The 16,426-nt window shown below is 43.3% G+C and overlaps 1 protein-coding gene across 2 annotated transcripts; it reads right to left on the bottom strand.

The window, feature by feature from the left end:
* Positions 1–1,655: 1,655 nt before the first annotated feature.
* WDR53 (WD repeat domain 53) lies at positions 1,656–16,237 on the bottom strand. 2 transcript variants are annotated; one of them, XM_004038255.5, is made up of 3 exons: positions 16,093–16,237; positions 8,479–8,974; positions 1,656–2,275 (listed from the first exon to the last, which is right to left on the bottom strand). In XM_004038255.5, the coding sequence occupies exons 2-3, from the start codon at positions 8,956–8,958 to the stop codon at positions 1,679–1,681; spliced, it is 1,077 nt and encodes a 358-aa protein (XP_004038303.1). In that variant the 5' UTR covers positions 8,959–8,974; positions 16,093–16,237; the 3' UTR covers positions 1,656–1,678. The 2 variants fall into 2 exon arrangements, with proteins under 2 accessions (XP_004038303.1, XP_018880228.1); XM_019024683.4 differs by lacking the exon at positions 8,479–8,974 and having other exon boundaries at positions 16,093–16,231.
* Positions 16,238–16,426: the final 189 nt, after the last annotated feature.

Below are 16,426 nucleotides of genomic sequence, written 5' to 3' on the forward strand. Positions count from 1 at the left end.
GTGATTGGAACCTGTTATCTTTGGAGGATGTTTTTCAGCCTTCTACAGGTGGGGGACATTGAAAGCTTGCTTCCAACGGGTGACCACTGAAGTTCCTATTTGTCACCTTGAGTGGCCATTTGACTATTAGAACTAAGTTATATTCAAAATGATGTCCTGGTTCTCTGTAAACTTAGGCTGGGGTGCTTCTTTTGCTTACCCTGCCAGCATAGCCGCCTCAGTAGTATGCACCTGACTGTTCTTGGACTTCTCAGCTATGTGAGCCAATACATTCCTTTTTATTCTGTTAAGCCAATTTGAATTTGGTTTCTGTCACCTGCAACAGGAGTCCTGACTAAAACTGAATTTATGAAAAAGAGATCTCCACAAACAAGAATAATGGTAACCAATCAGATGATCTCTTCAAAGCTTTGAATATAGGCCAGGTACGGTGGCTCACACCTGTACTCCCAGCACTTTGGGAGGCTAAGACAGGAGGATAGCTTGAGGCCAGGAGTTTGAGACCAGTTTGGCCAACATAGCAAGGCTCCTCTCTATAAAAAAATTAAATTAAAATTTAAAAAACTCTAAATATAAGAGTAGGCAGTATGAGTGAAAGCTGAAAGAACATGCAGAGAAGGCAGCAATCCAGGCCTCAATGAAAAGGAACATAACTCTTGACGCCCTATCTAGGCCTCTATTCTCTTTTCTATCTTCTGCTTCGTCAGAATTTCTGCTTATTAATAACTGCAATTTATTCTCACTCCACCAGCATCATGGCCTGGATTGCTGCATAATACCCTAAACTGATTTGACCCTGGAACCCTTTTTGTTTTTTAGAAACACAGCGAAAGGTAATTGTCAGCAAAGCAATTTGGGCTTTACACAGAACAAGCAAGAACAGGTTTCCTCTTCCAACTTGGTAATGCTCCTCATGACATCCTGGAATCAGAAATAACTAATGTTATTTATTTATTTATTTAGAGACAGAGTCGCTCTGTCGCCTGGGCTAGAGTGCAGTGGTGCGATCTTGGCTCACTGCAACCTCTACCTTCTGGGTTCAAGCGATTCTCCCGTCTCAGTCTCCTGAGTAGCTTGGATTACAGGCACGTGCCACTAGGCCCGGCCAATTTTTGTATTTTTAGTAGAGATGGGTTTTTGCCATGTTGGCCAGGCTGGTTTCTAACTCCTGACCTCAGATGATCTGCCCGCATTGGCCTCCCAAAGTGCTGGGATTACAGGCGTGAGTCACTGTGCCTGGACAGAAATAACTAATATGGTGACCGATTTGGACCAGGATGTGGGCTTCCCTACGGTAGGCAGCTTAACAAGGTCCTTTCCAGACAAGTCGTTGTGCCTGCAATTTTCCTGGATCTTTAAGTTACTTAACATCTCTAAGTCTTAATTCCTGTGGCACTAAAATGGGGGAAATCACTTCAATGATTCGGAACAAGAAATCAAATATATGTAAAATGGCTGGTACATGGTACACAATGAATATTCATTCTCTTCCTCCAAACTTTAACATATCACTTACTATATAAGTATCCAATTGTCTTTTGTTCAAATATCTTAAAATTTGTACAGCAGAAGCATATGATTTTACATATAACAAACAGCTTAAATAAAGAACCAGGAGCTTTTTTTTTTTAATCTGAAAAACAGTTTTGCCACAATTCTTCAAATGTTTTTATTGGATTTAAAATTCATTTAAGGGGTATACAGATATACAACTAGTTTGATCAGCTACTAATATATTTTGGTGTCCCTTTATTTTTGTACCCAAGAGCCAGTTCACTTTTTCTCCATGTTCAATATTTAGCTTTGGTAAAATGTTGCCATGTTCTTCCTCATCTGTTACTGAAGCGTTAGTATTTCCACCCTGCTTGGTGCAAGTTCCTCTTTTAGGTTTCTTCCTGTGGGTACGTTTTGTGGGACTCTTCTGTTTTTTCTCAACTTCACTGTTTGCATCCCACAACATGATCCTCCCATCATTCCCTCCAGTAAGCAGCAAATAGGATTCCGGGAGAAAGCAGACCTGGGATACCCCTAAAGTGTGGCCCTTAAATCCCAGTTCCTGTTCACACTTAACTCCCATCACCCGAAAGATTCGAACCTTACCATCTTCTGCACCACAACTAAAAATATTACCACACGAAGCCACAGAGAGAGAATGGGCTAGTGCAGGGTTTAAGAGCTGACCAGGTGACTGTGGGCCTTCCATTTCTTCTGTTTCATCCTCCTGTAAATTTGTAATCCAGAGTGGTCGGGCTTTTTGAAGACTCCACAGCATCACCTTTACATAAGAAGAAATTACACAGTCATACAAAATGCTAGCCAATTTGCTCAACTATCATGCTTATTCAGCTTCTAATAACATCGTTAAAGTAGTCTGAGAATGAGCAGTAGTGCACGTTCTCAGCAGTATTAAAAAATAATCAAATGCTGCCATAACATGCCAGTGGAATGCTACCCCGGGACTAAAACTAGAGTGCGGTTAGGTAGAATTAAGGTAGAATTAAACAAGATCCTGAATAATTTTTGATTAATAAACTCCATTAAAGTGTAATTGTTAAGCAGCTGCCGGTTTCTAAAGGTTTTTCTGCTCTCATCTCTTCAAGTAAAACCAAAGATTATCAAATTTGCCAGTTTTAGTCTATGCTGGTTATAGGTCAAAAGGCCTATCAACTAAATAAACTCGATCTGGACTATCACTGAAATGCTTTCCATCTGGAATGCCTTCCTTTCCTTTCACATTACCCAATTACCCATCCAAGGGGCTTAAGCTCAGTCCCGGTGCCTCCAAGAAGGCTTTCCTATTTCAGCCCACTTCTCCTTCCTGTATCTAGTTTCTATTCTATTAATTGACATATTCTACTAGCTTATCAGTTTCTTGAGACTTACTTAGTCTTTGCTAATGCCTAGCATAATGGCTGAGAAAGAGGAGAAATTCCAAACATGTCTGTTGATTAATATGACATCCTGGTATTAATTTCATTTGGCTTTTTGTTGTTCCCGACCTGGTGTTTTTTGTTTTTTTTAAATAAGCTTTGTGAATGGGTTTTACATCATCATCTAGTGATTCATTCTTTTCCCGTATCAACCATTTTGCAAAGAAAAATACTCTTAATACTTTCAAAGCAAACAGACAGCTTTATCATGTAGTTTACCATCATCCCTGAATTATAACTCACAATTTTAACAGACACTGGAAGAAGCATGAGCTTGTTTAGACAGTGAAAAGCATAGATCTGAATTGGCAAGATTACTATTGCTAATGCTATTAAGAATTTGGTTTCCTATTCAAGGTAACTTCCCTTATGATTATTCTCAGTGGCCTATTTTCAAAAGCAGTGACATCTAGTAACACTTACATTCTGCTTCTCTTAGATGAAAATCTCTTTGAATTGGGTTTATAACATTATACTATGTGACTAACAATCACTATTTGGGTGAAGTTAAAGTACGAACAAATTGAAATAAGCTAAAGTAAAATAAATAAATATTAGAAAATACAACACGAAGGAGTGCTGAAACTTGATATGAAAGTATTTTTTTTAAAAAAATAGGGTCTCACTTTGTCACCCAGGCTAGAGTGCAGTGGCACGACCATGGCTCACTGCAGCCTTGACCTCTTGGGTTCAAGTGATCCTTCCACCTCAGCCTCCCAAGTAGATGGGACTACAGGCGCATGCTACCACACCCAGATAATTTTTGTATTTTTTTGTAGAGACGGGGTTTTTGCTATGTTGCCCAGGCTGGTCTCCAACTGCTGGGCTCAAGCGATCCACTCATCTCCACCTCCCAAAGTGATGGGATTACACGCATCAGCCACAATGCCCCAAAAGAGTTTCTATTAAAAAATCTAAACACGGCTGGGCGCAGTGGCTCACACCTCTAATCCCAGCACTTTGGGAGGCTGAGGCGGGCGGATCACGATGCCAGGAGATCGAGACCATCCTGGCTAACACAGTGAAACCCCATCTCTACTAAAAATACAAAAAATTAGCTAGGCATGGTGGTGGGCGCCTGTAGCCCCAGCTACTCGGGAGGCTGAGGCAGGAGAATGGTGTGAACCTGGGAGGCGGAGCTTGCAGTGAGCCGAGATCACACCATTGCACTCCAGCCTGGGTGACAGAGCAAGACTCCGTCTTTAAAAAAAAAAAAAAAGAAAATACACACACACACACGGAAAATGGACATTCTAGAATCTGCTAGCTTCACTGTATTGGCAGATAGACCCAGTTCTTTCTCATACAGCCCTTATGAATGGACTGTATTTTCTGTCCTCCAAAGACATTCAAACATGAACTGCACCCAGAGTGTTTCAGCAGCTGAAACACCTTTTGTATTTGACTTAAATCATCTAAATGTGTTAACAGCCATCCCAGATTCTACCAAGTCTAGAATCATTTCCATGTATTGAGGATTCCAGACTGTTCCTGTCTGGACATTCCCTTTATGCTTCTTGACTTTTCTAAAATGCTAAAGACTCCAAGGTGTTTCGCACTTAATTTCTCAACCAGCTGTTCAAGCAGTTCTCATCCTAATCAAGAGAGCTAGAGATACTGAAAGAAAAGAATGAAAGAGTTTGGGGCTTATGGTTCTGCAAAACATCGAAGGGAGAAAAAGTGGGGAACCAGCAAATGTTCAGAAGTGAATGTAATCATAACAAAGTGACCTTTCAAAAAAAATTCCCCTTTTACAAAAACATTTTGTTCCACATAAAAGACTCATCTTCAAGATAAAGAGCCTCTTCAGGCCAGGTGCAGTGGCTCATGCCTATAATCCCAGCACTTTGGGAGGCCAAAGCAGGACTGCTTGAGCCCAGGAGTTCGAGACCAGCCTGGGGAACACAGGAAGCCAGCCCTCCTCTCTAGCAAAAATAAAAAAAATTAGCTGGGTGTGGTGGCTTGTGCCTGTAGTCCCAGCTACGCAGGAGGATGAGGTGGGAGGATCACCTGAGGGAGTGCGAGGCTGCGGTGAGCTGTAATTGTACCACTGCACTCCAGCCTGGATGACAAAGACCCTGTCTCAAAAACAAACAAACAAAAGAGCCTTCTCCACCATCCTGGTCTGTAAGTGTTGGTATTTTGGTCTTAAAAATCCAGAAAGAACAACAAACCTTTCAATCATTTGTTTTCAGATGCAGAAAGGGGCAGGGAACGAAAATCAACATGTATGCTACAGAAATATGACAGTTTTAATTTTCTAAGTCTTTCAAGAAAAAAAACTATAGTTGAATGGTAGGTATACAGGTATTTATTTAATTTTTTTCTTTTCTTTTTTTTTTTTTGAGACAAGGTCTCACTGTCACCCAGGCTGGAGTGCAGTGGCACAATCTTGGCTCACTGCAACCTCAACCTCTCGGGATCAAGCAATTCTCCCGTCTCAGCCCCCCAAGTAGCTGGGACTACAGGTGCTCACTACACACCTGGCTACTTTTTGTATCTTTTGTAGAGACGGGGTTTCGCTATGTTGCCCAGGCTGGTCACAAACTCCTGAGCTCAAGCGATCCACCTGCCATGGCCTCCCAAAGTTCTGGGATTATAGGCATGAGCCACCGCGCCTGGCCTAATGTTATTCTTTACACCTCATATATATAAATATTACTTTGTACCTATTAAATAAAAAATTAAGCAGTCTCATGTGTCTTAAAGAACCACACTTTGCTTTTAGGGTCCCTGCCTCTTTGAATGCGCTTTGCCTATTTTATTTTTTTGAGACAGGGTCTCACTTTGTTATCCAGGCTGGAGTGCAGTGGCGAGATCATGGCTCACTACAACCTCCACCTCCCTGGGCTCAGGTGATCCTCCCACGTCAACTTCCTAAGTAGCTGGGACCACAGATGGATGCTAGCACACCTGGCTAATTTTCGTATTTTTTGTAGAGATAGGGTTTTGCCATGTTGCCCAGGCTGGTCTCGAACTCCTGGGCTCAAGCGATCTGCCTGCCTGGGCCTCCCAAAGTGCTGGGATCCCAGGCATGAGCCTTCAGGCACATAAGCTACCACACCTGGCCCTGCCTAATTATTCAAACCTAAGTCGAAAGAAATAACTTTATAATTACTGTTACATACGAACAAAGATAGGTATGCTGAACATGGCAATCATTCAATTCCTGCCTTGAGATAAAATTTGTTTGCTCAGAGAGAAGTAACTCAAAATAGTCAGAACTCCCTTCCACTATTACTGTGCCTACATTCTTGGGCTCCCCCATAGACTGGCTATCCTTAAAGTTTAGGATAATACTGGATCAACAGGTTTTAGGAAGACAACTGTGGAAAAAATTATAGAGTTTCAACTTCAGTTAAGGAAGTCATTTCTTAAAAGCATGGTTGTATGGCTGTTACATCACAACCCAGTGTAGAAACAAATCTACCATGAACCTTTAGCAATTTTACCAGGCAAATCAAAATAAGAAATTACCCGAGCCTCCCTTTTTCAAAATACTTGTTTCCAGGGCTGTTCACTAGCAAGTGCCTGCCACTAAAACGTCTTACCTGGAACTGGGGGCAAGACAGTAAATTCTGAATGCCCATTCCTTATCTAATCTGAAAAGTACACATCACTTTTGCGTACCCAATTGTCTATTGCCATGCCTAGTGGTTAATGAACCACTGATGGAAAAGTGGTATAGCTGAAGGATGACAGAATGACTACTCAAAGACACACTGTACAATCTGCCTACTTAAAACATATCCATCTGGTTGTATAGGTCTTTCTTTACAACCACAAGGGCAGATTATCACCACTAGGGTGGAGAATGTAGGAGATTTATAAACGGCTTGGTCAAAATCTAGGAGTGGAAAAGGAAGATAGAGGTTGTAGGGTCACTATGCCCCATACATGTAGAGTGAGTCTCAACCCAGGCACTACAGATGTTTTTGGGGAGACAATTCTTTATTGTTTGGAGACTATCCCAGCACTGCAGGACACCCACTGATTCTGCCTACTGAATACTGGTAGCTTGCAGGAGAGGGGAACAGCATGGTGACAACAAAAACAGTCTCATCATTCTTCAATTATGAGGGGTATGCAGGGTTGGGGAGGGAAAGGTAAAGACCACTAGCCAAGAGGGTGGAAGTCAAAACTTCTGATGCTATTAAAAAGAACATGGAATCTTAGAAGATACTGTATGTAACTGAGAACAGAGATTAAACGCCTAAACAGTGCTGGACACATCGGTCATTCACAATGGTTCTCTCTCTAGAAGCCACCTGACCCCAAACCAAGAAACTTTTCTGTGACATTATTGATGATACTCTGCTTGAATACCTGTCATCCTAGAGAAAAAACATAGCCTTTGGAGCCAGAGAGATTGAGGTTTGAATCTCAGTCAGGTGGCAATGTAGATACTTCATGTGAATTTCAGTTTCCTTATTTATTAAAAAAAATAACTAGGAGGGTGTGATTAGAATTAAAACTAATATACACAAAGCATTGGCAAGAACTAAGTGCTCAACAGACAGAAATCATGACGACTCTCACTCCAGTGATGAGATTTACTCTCTCAAGAGGAAGCACATCCTGCCATGGGAACGTTCAAGCTATTTGAAAACGTTTACATTAAGCCCAAATCTGCTTTCCCGTGACTTCTCTTACGAAGACCAGCATATTCCATTTTTTCCCCTCATGAAAACTAAGAATTAAACGCCTCCAGTTCTCTATATAATGGGTTTCTAGATACATCTACTCTCCTGATGGACTTCCTCTGTATTTGGGCAATTTGTGATGCTCCTTTTTCTTTTTTTTTTTTTGAGACAGAGTCTCACTCTGTTGCCTAGGCAGGAGTGCAGTGGCATGATCTCGGCTCACTGCAACCTCCGCCTCCTGGGTCAAGCGATTCTGCTGCCTCTGCCTCCCAAGTAGCTGGGATTGCAGGCGCCCGCCACCATGCCTGGCTAATTTTTGTATTTCTAGTAGAGACAGGGTTTCACCACGTTGGCCAGGCTGGTCTTGAATTCCTGACCTCAAGTGATCTGCCCACCTCGGCCTTCCAAAGTGCTGGGATTACAGGCGTGAGCCACCGTGCCCAGCCATGATGCTCCTTTCAAAACTCAGCATTGAATACAGTGCTCTGATCCTGATCACCAATACACACTATTTCAGTTAATGTACCCCAGAACTTTAAAGTAAAAACAGACCCCTCTAACTTTTTGTTTAAACAGAGTTTACAGAGAATGGGTAGACCAACTCTGCCTTTAGTACTCACTGTTTGTTTAAACAGATGTTTACAATCAAATATTTGAATTTTCAGGTTTTAGGAGTATCTTACAGTATAGAGAAAGGAAAAGTAAAGGATTAATGATTACTTTGTGAATAAATTCTATTAGGTTTTATCAGACTAGCATTAAATGTAGAAATAAGGCTTATTGTTCATAAATGGATATGTTAGTAGAAAACAGAAAAAGCAAAGATATTTCGTGTGATCAATAATTTGATCCTGTTAGCAAATCCCACTTAGAAATTCCCCAAGTACTCTGTGCAAAAGCATCACCTGCATATCCAGTCCACATGACACCAGGCTCTGAGGCCTCTGAGGCCGAAAAGCCACTGAGGAGCAGATATTGGAATGTCTCTTCAAGGATCTGATAACTTTCTTGTTTTCCAAGTCTAGGATTTTGATTGCCCCAGAGTCGTCAGCAGAAGCCAGCAGGTTTTCCGTTTGATTCAATGAAAGACAATTGATCTCTTCTTCATTCACATGAAAATGGTCCAAGGAATCTTTGAGGGACCTGACATCCAGTACACTAATGGTTTCTCCATGTGAGGCATAGAGCTTGGTGGGACAGGAGGGAGAAAATAAGACACTGGTAACATCATCAGCCCCTTGGAACCGCGTGTGTCCTAATGGAGTTCCATCTTCACCCCAAGCCGTGAGATCTCCGCCCTCTGCTCCAGAAGCCAGCAGCCCTTCTTTACTTGCATTCAGGCAGAGGACAGGAGAAGAATGCCCACCCGTCCACTTGACTGCCATAATGGTCCCGGAGACTCTGTGAAGTGGGGGAAACAACTGTAATCTCATGTTTTATACATCGACTTGATGGGAGGAGACAGATGTAATAAACAATATTTCATCTTTTAAAATGTTTTAAAAAGACATCTTAAAAAAACTCAATTAATTAAAAAAAAAAAAAAAGACACTTAAAGATCACGTCTCCAAAAGCCTAGCTGAACACAGGGTTGTATCCTGGCTGGCAAATACTTCAGTGGGCTTCCTTTGCCATCAGGGATCTAGGTAAGGCCGGTCCTCCAGTCTTTCATATGGAACCCACAGAAGAATAAACACTAAATATTTTAAATTAAGAAAAATTATTTTAAAGAGAGGGCTGCAAAATCATCAGGTTATGCCTCTTATCTGAATAATGTTTTAGATGGTGAGCTCTGCAGCTAGGCTCTCCAGGTTTGCAGTAGCTAGGGGACTGGGCAAATTACTGAACCTGTCACTCACTTTTCTTCTCTATAAAATGAGGATAATAATAACGACACTCATTTCATAGGATCATAATATATGTAAATCACACATAATAGTGCCTGATACATAAAGAATCCTCAACAAGCATTGCTATTGTTACTTTTTCAATTTTTATTAGGCCGGTGCAAAGTGGCATTACATATACTGCACCAGTACTCTCAAAGTGTGGTCCCCAGACTAGCAGCAGCAGCATCACCTAGGAACTTGTCAGAAATGCAAATTGTCAGACCCAACCTTCGATCTACTGAATCTGAAACTGGGGGTGAGACCAAGCAATGTGTTTTTGTTGTTGTTGTTTTGTTTTGTTTTCTGAGATGGAGTCTTTCTGCTTTTGGCCCGGGCTGGAGTGCAGTGGATGATCTCGGCTCACTGCAACCTCCGCCTCCCGGGTTCCAGCAATTTTCCTGCCTCAGCCTCCCGAGTAGCTGAGATAACAGGCACCCGGCATCATGCCTGGCTAATTTTTGTATTTTTAGTAGAGACGGGGGTTTCACCATGTTGGCCAGGCTGGTCTCGAACTCCTGACCTCAGGTGATCCACCCGCCTTGGCCTCCCAAAGTGCTGGGATTATAAGCGTGAGCCACCACGCCTGGCTGCAATGTGTTTTAGTAAGTCCTCCAGGTGATCCTGATGTCCAGTGGAATTGCAGAATCTGTATTAAACCAATGACCACCTGGGGAAACGGTGAAAATGGCAGGCCCTTGGTCTCCCCACCAGACACTTATTCAGTAGGTTATCTAATTTTATCTCAGAACAACCCTTTTGATTGGTATTATTCCATTTTAGGGATAATAAAACTGAGTCTCAGAAATGATAAATAATTTTCCCAAGGTCACTTGACTCTTAGGATTTGTAACAGATCCCAAATGTTTTGTTTTTGTTTTGAGACAGGGTTTTGCTCTGTCACCCAGGCTGCAGTGCAGTGGCACAATCGTGGCTCACTGCAGCCTTGACCTCCCAGGCCTAAGCAATCCTCCCACCTCAGTCTCCTGAGTAGCTCAGACCACTTATGTGCACCACCATGCCTGGCTAATTTTTATTTTATTAAATTTTTTTTTGCAAAGTCGGGGTCTCCCTATGTTGCCCAGGCTCCAAATATTTAAATAATGAAGGTCCTTTTCTAACAACTCCACCTGACAACAGTTTTGTTATTATTCTTTGAAGAAACAGAAAATGACCAAAAGTTACTAGTAAGTCATCAGTGCTTGAAAATGTACTCACATATGTTTAATCATATTATCATCTACCTGCACTTACACAACAGTGTAAAATTTAGATTTCTCATCCTCTAGGAATCCCAGATATACACACACTGGAAATGCCACATAATACCGGCCTGCCTTGCCCGCCTGCTGGTCAAGGCAAAAAGGAAATCAGGGCAATTTATACAACTCTAATCTTGGTCAAGACAAAAGGAAGCAAACAAATCTACCTGGACAAATTTAATTTTTCATTTCATAAGCGAAAGGAGAGCTTACCCGAGTGCCAGCCCCCAGAGCTGTTGTGCTATTTTCAGATAAGATACTTGAATTTAGCCCAGTGGTACAGAGATAAAATCATTTAAAATAATCTGGCAATCTGCCCAAAGTTTCCATTCCCAACACAAAACTTTTTTTGTTGTTGTTGTTGAGACGGAGTCTTGCTCTGTCACCCAGGTTGGAGTGCAATGGCACAATCTCAGCTCTCTGCAACCTCTGCCTCCTATGTTTAAGCGATTCTCCTGCCTCAGCCTCCCAAGTAGCTGAGATTATAGACGCCTGCCACCACGCCAGGCTAACTTTTCCATTTTTAGTAGAGACAGGGTTTCACCATGTTGGCCAGGCTGGTCTTGAACTTCTGACCTTAAGTGATCCACCCACTTCAGCCTCCCAAAGTGCTGGGATTATAGGCGTGAGTCACCGCACCCAGCCTCCCCCTACTTTTAGTCACACATACGATCACTAATTAGACTGCAAAAAAATCACTGATCTATTAGTAATCAAGGTAACAGAAACGTGATCACAAGATCAAATATAGAAATGTTCATAAAAATAACAAAATAAAAAAATTAAACTTTTGTTTTCAAGCAGAAGCACTCAACTAATATACAGAGGAAACTAACTGGAGACTGAAGCAATAATATTTAAAGGAGAGAATTGGAGAGGAAATGACTCAGAGGGAGGTAAAAACAGGGAGCCCTGGTGGTTTGATTTTTGCTGACAAGTACTGAAACAGCAGCAGGTAAATATGCCGTAACGAAGACTGTTGCCAAAAGTTCCAGATAAACCAAGATTTTAAACGAAAGGCACTGATAGTATTTAGGCTTAGGAACTGTAATACTGACTTACCTCATGATAAAGATGCTATCCTACAAATTTGAATTGAGTATTGAAAAGTCAATTTAAGTTACAAATAATTTTGTTTAACGATTTCAATTTTTTTTCTTTTTTCTTTTCTTTTTTTTTTTTTTTGAGACAGGGTCTTGCTCTGTCATGCAGGCCTTGACCTCCCCAGGCTCAAGTGATCCTCCCGCTTTAGCCTCCTGAGTAGCTAGGACTACAGGCTCTCACCACCAAACCCACCTAATTTTTTGTATTTTTTTTTTGTAGAGATGAGGTTTCCCCACATTCCCCAGGCTGTTCTTGAACTCCTGGGCTCAAGTGATCCTCCCGTCTCAGCCTCTCAAAGTGCTGGCATCACAGGCATGAGCCACTGCACCCAGCCAATGCTTTCAAATCTTTAGAATGTCGATCACTTTTTTGCCAAGTTATAGTTTTAATTTTGCTATGATGAATCAACTTTGAAGTCAGGAAGTCTGTACTCTAGAGCATTAAGATTTGCTGATATTTGTGTGCATACAGGTTTTGGATCCCAGCTGGGATTTTAGGTTTTCTCTGAAACAAGAATGAGGCAAGGTTTCTAGTGCTCCTGTTTCTCCATTACAAATCTACCCACAGGAGAGCCAAATAAATGCTGACTGACAGACAAAAGTTTTAGCAGGTTTTCTTCCTAATTTAATTCTTTTCTAGAAAAGATTAACTCAATCTTCAAGGTTCATTCAGTTAAGTTTTGCTCCGAAGTGTGAGAAGACAGGCAATAAACGAATTTTGTCCTTAAAGGGATTATTATAAAGACTACAGTTGCTATAAATTTTTCCACAGTGGAACCAGTAGTAACTCTTGTTCTATTAGTCTCACAAGACCCCAAGAACACTTTCATCTTATTAAACTCTACACACTAAACTCCTACTCTCTAAATCACATAGATAATATTTACTGATCATTTATCCAGTCAGAAAAATAAAAATAAATGGCTGTTACTGGGAATGTTAAAAAAATAATAATAATAAGGCGGGGGCCGGGGGAGGCTGGGCGTGGTGGCTCACGCCTGCAATCCTAGCACTTTGGGAAGCTGAGGAGGGCGGATCACTTGAGGTCGGGAGTTCAAGACCACCCTGGCCAAGATGGAGAAACCCTGTCTCTACTAAAAATACAAAAATTAGCAGGGCGTGGTGGTACGTGCCTGTAATCCCAGCTACTCGGGAGGCTGAGGGCTTGAACCTGGGAGGTGGAGGTTGCAGTGGTGAGCTGAGATTGTGCCACTGCACTCCAGCCTGGGTGAGAGTCGGGGTGGGGGGGTGGGGGGGAGTTTGGAAAGCCCCAGAAACAGAAATCCATACACTCTGAGGCTATTAATTTTAGTCAATCAAGATTTATTATGCAAACTATTGATCAGCGATTCAACTAGAGCCTCCAAAATTGTTTACTTAGTCTATAAAATTAAAATGATTTGTTATTATTTGAAACACACCAAAGAATACTATCAAAAAGTTAATCAGATTGCTGTGATAGAAGGGTAGTGGGAAAAAATGTAATTAAAGTTGGGTTAAATCAAAACAATTTTTCAGAAATGAGTTGGCAAGCCACTGTTTCTTGCTTTTCTATGACTGCAACTGGAAAGCCTGGCAGAAAGAGGTGAAGTGTCACCATCCCCACATTCACGTATCAAGTCAACAAGCTTCTCTTTTCCTATGGAGTTGCCTAAAGCGTTAAGCACAGCAGTTAATCATATCCTGTCAATTACTTTAATTAGATAATAGATCACTTCCTTCTAATACCTAAAGAAATCACACAGAGTGGGTGAGGGAAAGGTGAGTTTTTTCTTGTGTTTTTTTTTTTGAGACAGGGTCTCCCTCTGTTACCCATACTGGAGTGTAGTGGCCCAATCTCTGCTGACTGCAACTTCCACCTTCTGGGCTCAAGTAATCCTCCCACCTCAGTCTCCCAAGTAGCTGGGATTACAGGCATGCACCACCACGCCCAGCTAATTATCGTATTTTTTGTAGAGACAGGATTTCACCATGTTGCCGAAGCTGGTCTAACTCCTGAGCTCAAGCAATCCACCCACCTCGGCCTCCCAAAGTGCTGGGATTACAGGCATGAGCCACTGTGCCCTGCCAGGTGAGTTACTTTGAGAGCATTTTTTTTTTTTTTTTTTTGAGACAGAGTTTCGCTCTCGTCGCCCAGGCTGGAGTGCAATGGTGCAATCCCGGCTCACTGCAACCTCCGTCTCCCAGGTTCAAGCGATTCTTGTGCCTCAGCCTCCTGAGTAGCTGGAACTACAGGCATGCACCACCACGCCCGGTTAATTTTTGTATGTTTGGTAGAGATGGGGTTTCACCATGTTGGCCAGGCTGGTCTCAAACTCCTGACCGCAGGTGATCCGCCCGCTTCGGCCTCCCAAAGTGCTGGGATTACAGGCATGAGCCACGGCACCCGGCCGAGAGCATTTTTTAAAAGGGTGAAGTGCCACAGCCGGCAGTTCTCATCAGCCAGAGCGCAGAATGAGAGTACTGAACATGGGGAAGGGGCTTGGTGGGGTGGGTGATGAGCAGGTGAAAGATTTGTAAAAAAGAAAAGGAGGGGTTGAGAAGGGTAATCTTTTACTCTGAAATTCTACCTGGGGCGCTTAGGAGACGGTCTGCCGTTGAAAGTCACCTCAGCGGCTGGACTAGATTAGTACCAGAATGACAACATCGGATCCTTCAAAGGCTCTGCCTCGGCTGTACTGTGACACGATAAAGGCCAGTCTTTAAAAACTAAGTGATCTCTACTTTAAACACTCTGCACCAGTCATACCACCACCGTCCCGTTCAAGAGTCTGTGCCTCTAAGGCTGTTCATTCTGTCTAGTTCATGATCCCTTTCTCAGATGGATCAACTCTGCTTATCCTTGAAGACTTCAAAGAAATTAGTGAGAGACAGTCACCATCACCAGAGTCAGCCCAGGTCAACTTTTCTTTACAGGCTTGGGGTTTCTAAGTTGGACTTGATGTGGAGAAGCTGGATAGCAACCAAAATGATTGAAGGGCTGTGGCGCCGGCATTGGTAAGAATGAAAAGAATTAGGGTTACTGGACTTGGTGAAAAAGACATGAGGAGAAGGGACAGGCAAATAATAATCAAACACCATGAATCAGAGGGTAGGGAACGTAGCCACCGTTCCTTTGCTTTTACTAGAGACTAAGAAATGGATTATACACAGCAAGAAGCTTCAGAAAAGATTTCTTACTACATAAAGGTTCCAAGACATTGGAGTTGACCAAGGGAGTCTGTGAACCCTATTATTTTAATTACTTAGCTCATGGAGTTGTTTTGAGGATTACGTATATAAAAATCTGCGTAAATGACGCAGTATACAGTGCCTGGTTCACACCGTGGCTCAAATGATGGTTATTATTATTCTCTTACTAAGCATGCTTTAAAGGCTGTCGGAAAACTTTTGGGGCCACCTAGGAAATCGTAGTATAATCAAATAACGCTGAAATTCTTGTGTGTGTGTGTGTGTGTGTGTGTGTGTGTGGGGCCACCTAGGAAATCGTAGTATAATCAAATAACGCTGAAATTCTTGTGTGTGTGTGTGTGTGTGAGGTAGGGGCTCACTCTGTCGCCCAGGCTGGAGCACAGCAGTGCGATTACGGTTCACCGCAGCCTCGACCTCCCGGGCTCAGCTTCCCAAGTAGCTGGGACCAGAGGCGCACGCCACCACCCTCGGCTAATTTTTCTATTTTTCTGTAGCGACACTGTCTCGCAATGTTGCCCAAGCTGGGATGCTGAAATTCTTCCCCTTCCAAGAATCCATCTATAATTATAGCCTCCACGTCATTCTCCCTATTGGAATGTTTAATTGACTAAAACTACATTGCCTTCATCTGCTTACTAAGCGGTGGATCCAGTAAAGACCACATCTTGTCCAAAAGACGGCAGCACTTAATTAGCGCTCAAATGGCACCTGAAGGTTTGGGCGAGGGGGTGTTCAGTAGCAGCCACCTTACTTTGCGAAGGCACACAGGGACAGACGTTCGCTAAGTGCCGATATTTAGGGAGACCGAGAGGGCCTGACCAGGTAAAGACGGCCTCCGCTGCCCAAGCTACACAAAAAGGTTGGGGAGCTAGGACCTGGCAAGCAAGGAAAGAAAAGTTTCATGCGTTGAGCTGGAGTCTGAAGCAAGGACCTAACGGACACAGGGAAACGTCACAGGAAAGGGAGCCCAGGAGAGCAGACGCGGAGCCACCAGACCAGCAAAAGGAAAAAGCACTGGAAAACAGCATCGAAGTCACCGGAAAGCAGCATCGAAGCCACCGGCGCCAGCCTCATACCTGCGCTTCCCGCTCCCCTCCTCGGCGCCTGGTGATAACCTCACCCGCCGGCGCCCAATCCCGTCGAGCGTAAGGCGTGAGGCGGCGCCGCCAAACAGTCACATCCGGGGCCGAGAGGAACCGCGAACGAGCTGGGCGTGCGCCCTTGCTTCGTGCCCTCAACCCGCATGGCGGAGCCGCTGGCGCGCCGCGGAGAGGCCGGGCGAGTCGGGCGGTTTCGGCGCCCGCGCTGAGCCGCGGGGGAGGGGCGGAGGACGCCCCTGTAGCCGGTGCGTCTGCCCTCAGTGAGGCGGGGCGCGCGGCGGACGCCCCCGGGCAGGGGCGGGAGTGGTGG

The sequence above is a fragment of the Gorilla gorilla genome, chromosome 2, assembly GCF_029281585.2.
Source record: "Gorilla gorilla gorilla isolate KB3781 chromosome 2, NHGRI_mGorGor1-v2.1_pri, whole genome shotgun sequence".
Taxonomy (NCBI): Eukaryota; Metazoa; Chordata; class Mammalia; order Primates; family Hominidae; genus Gorilla; species Gorilla gorilla.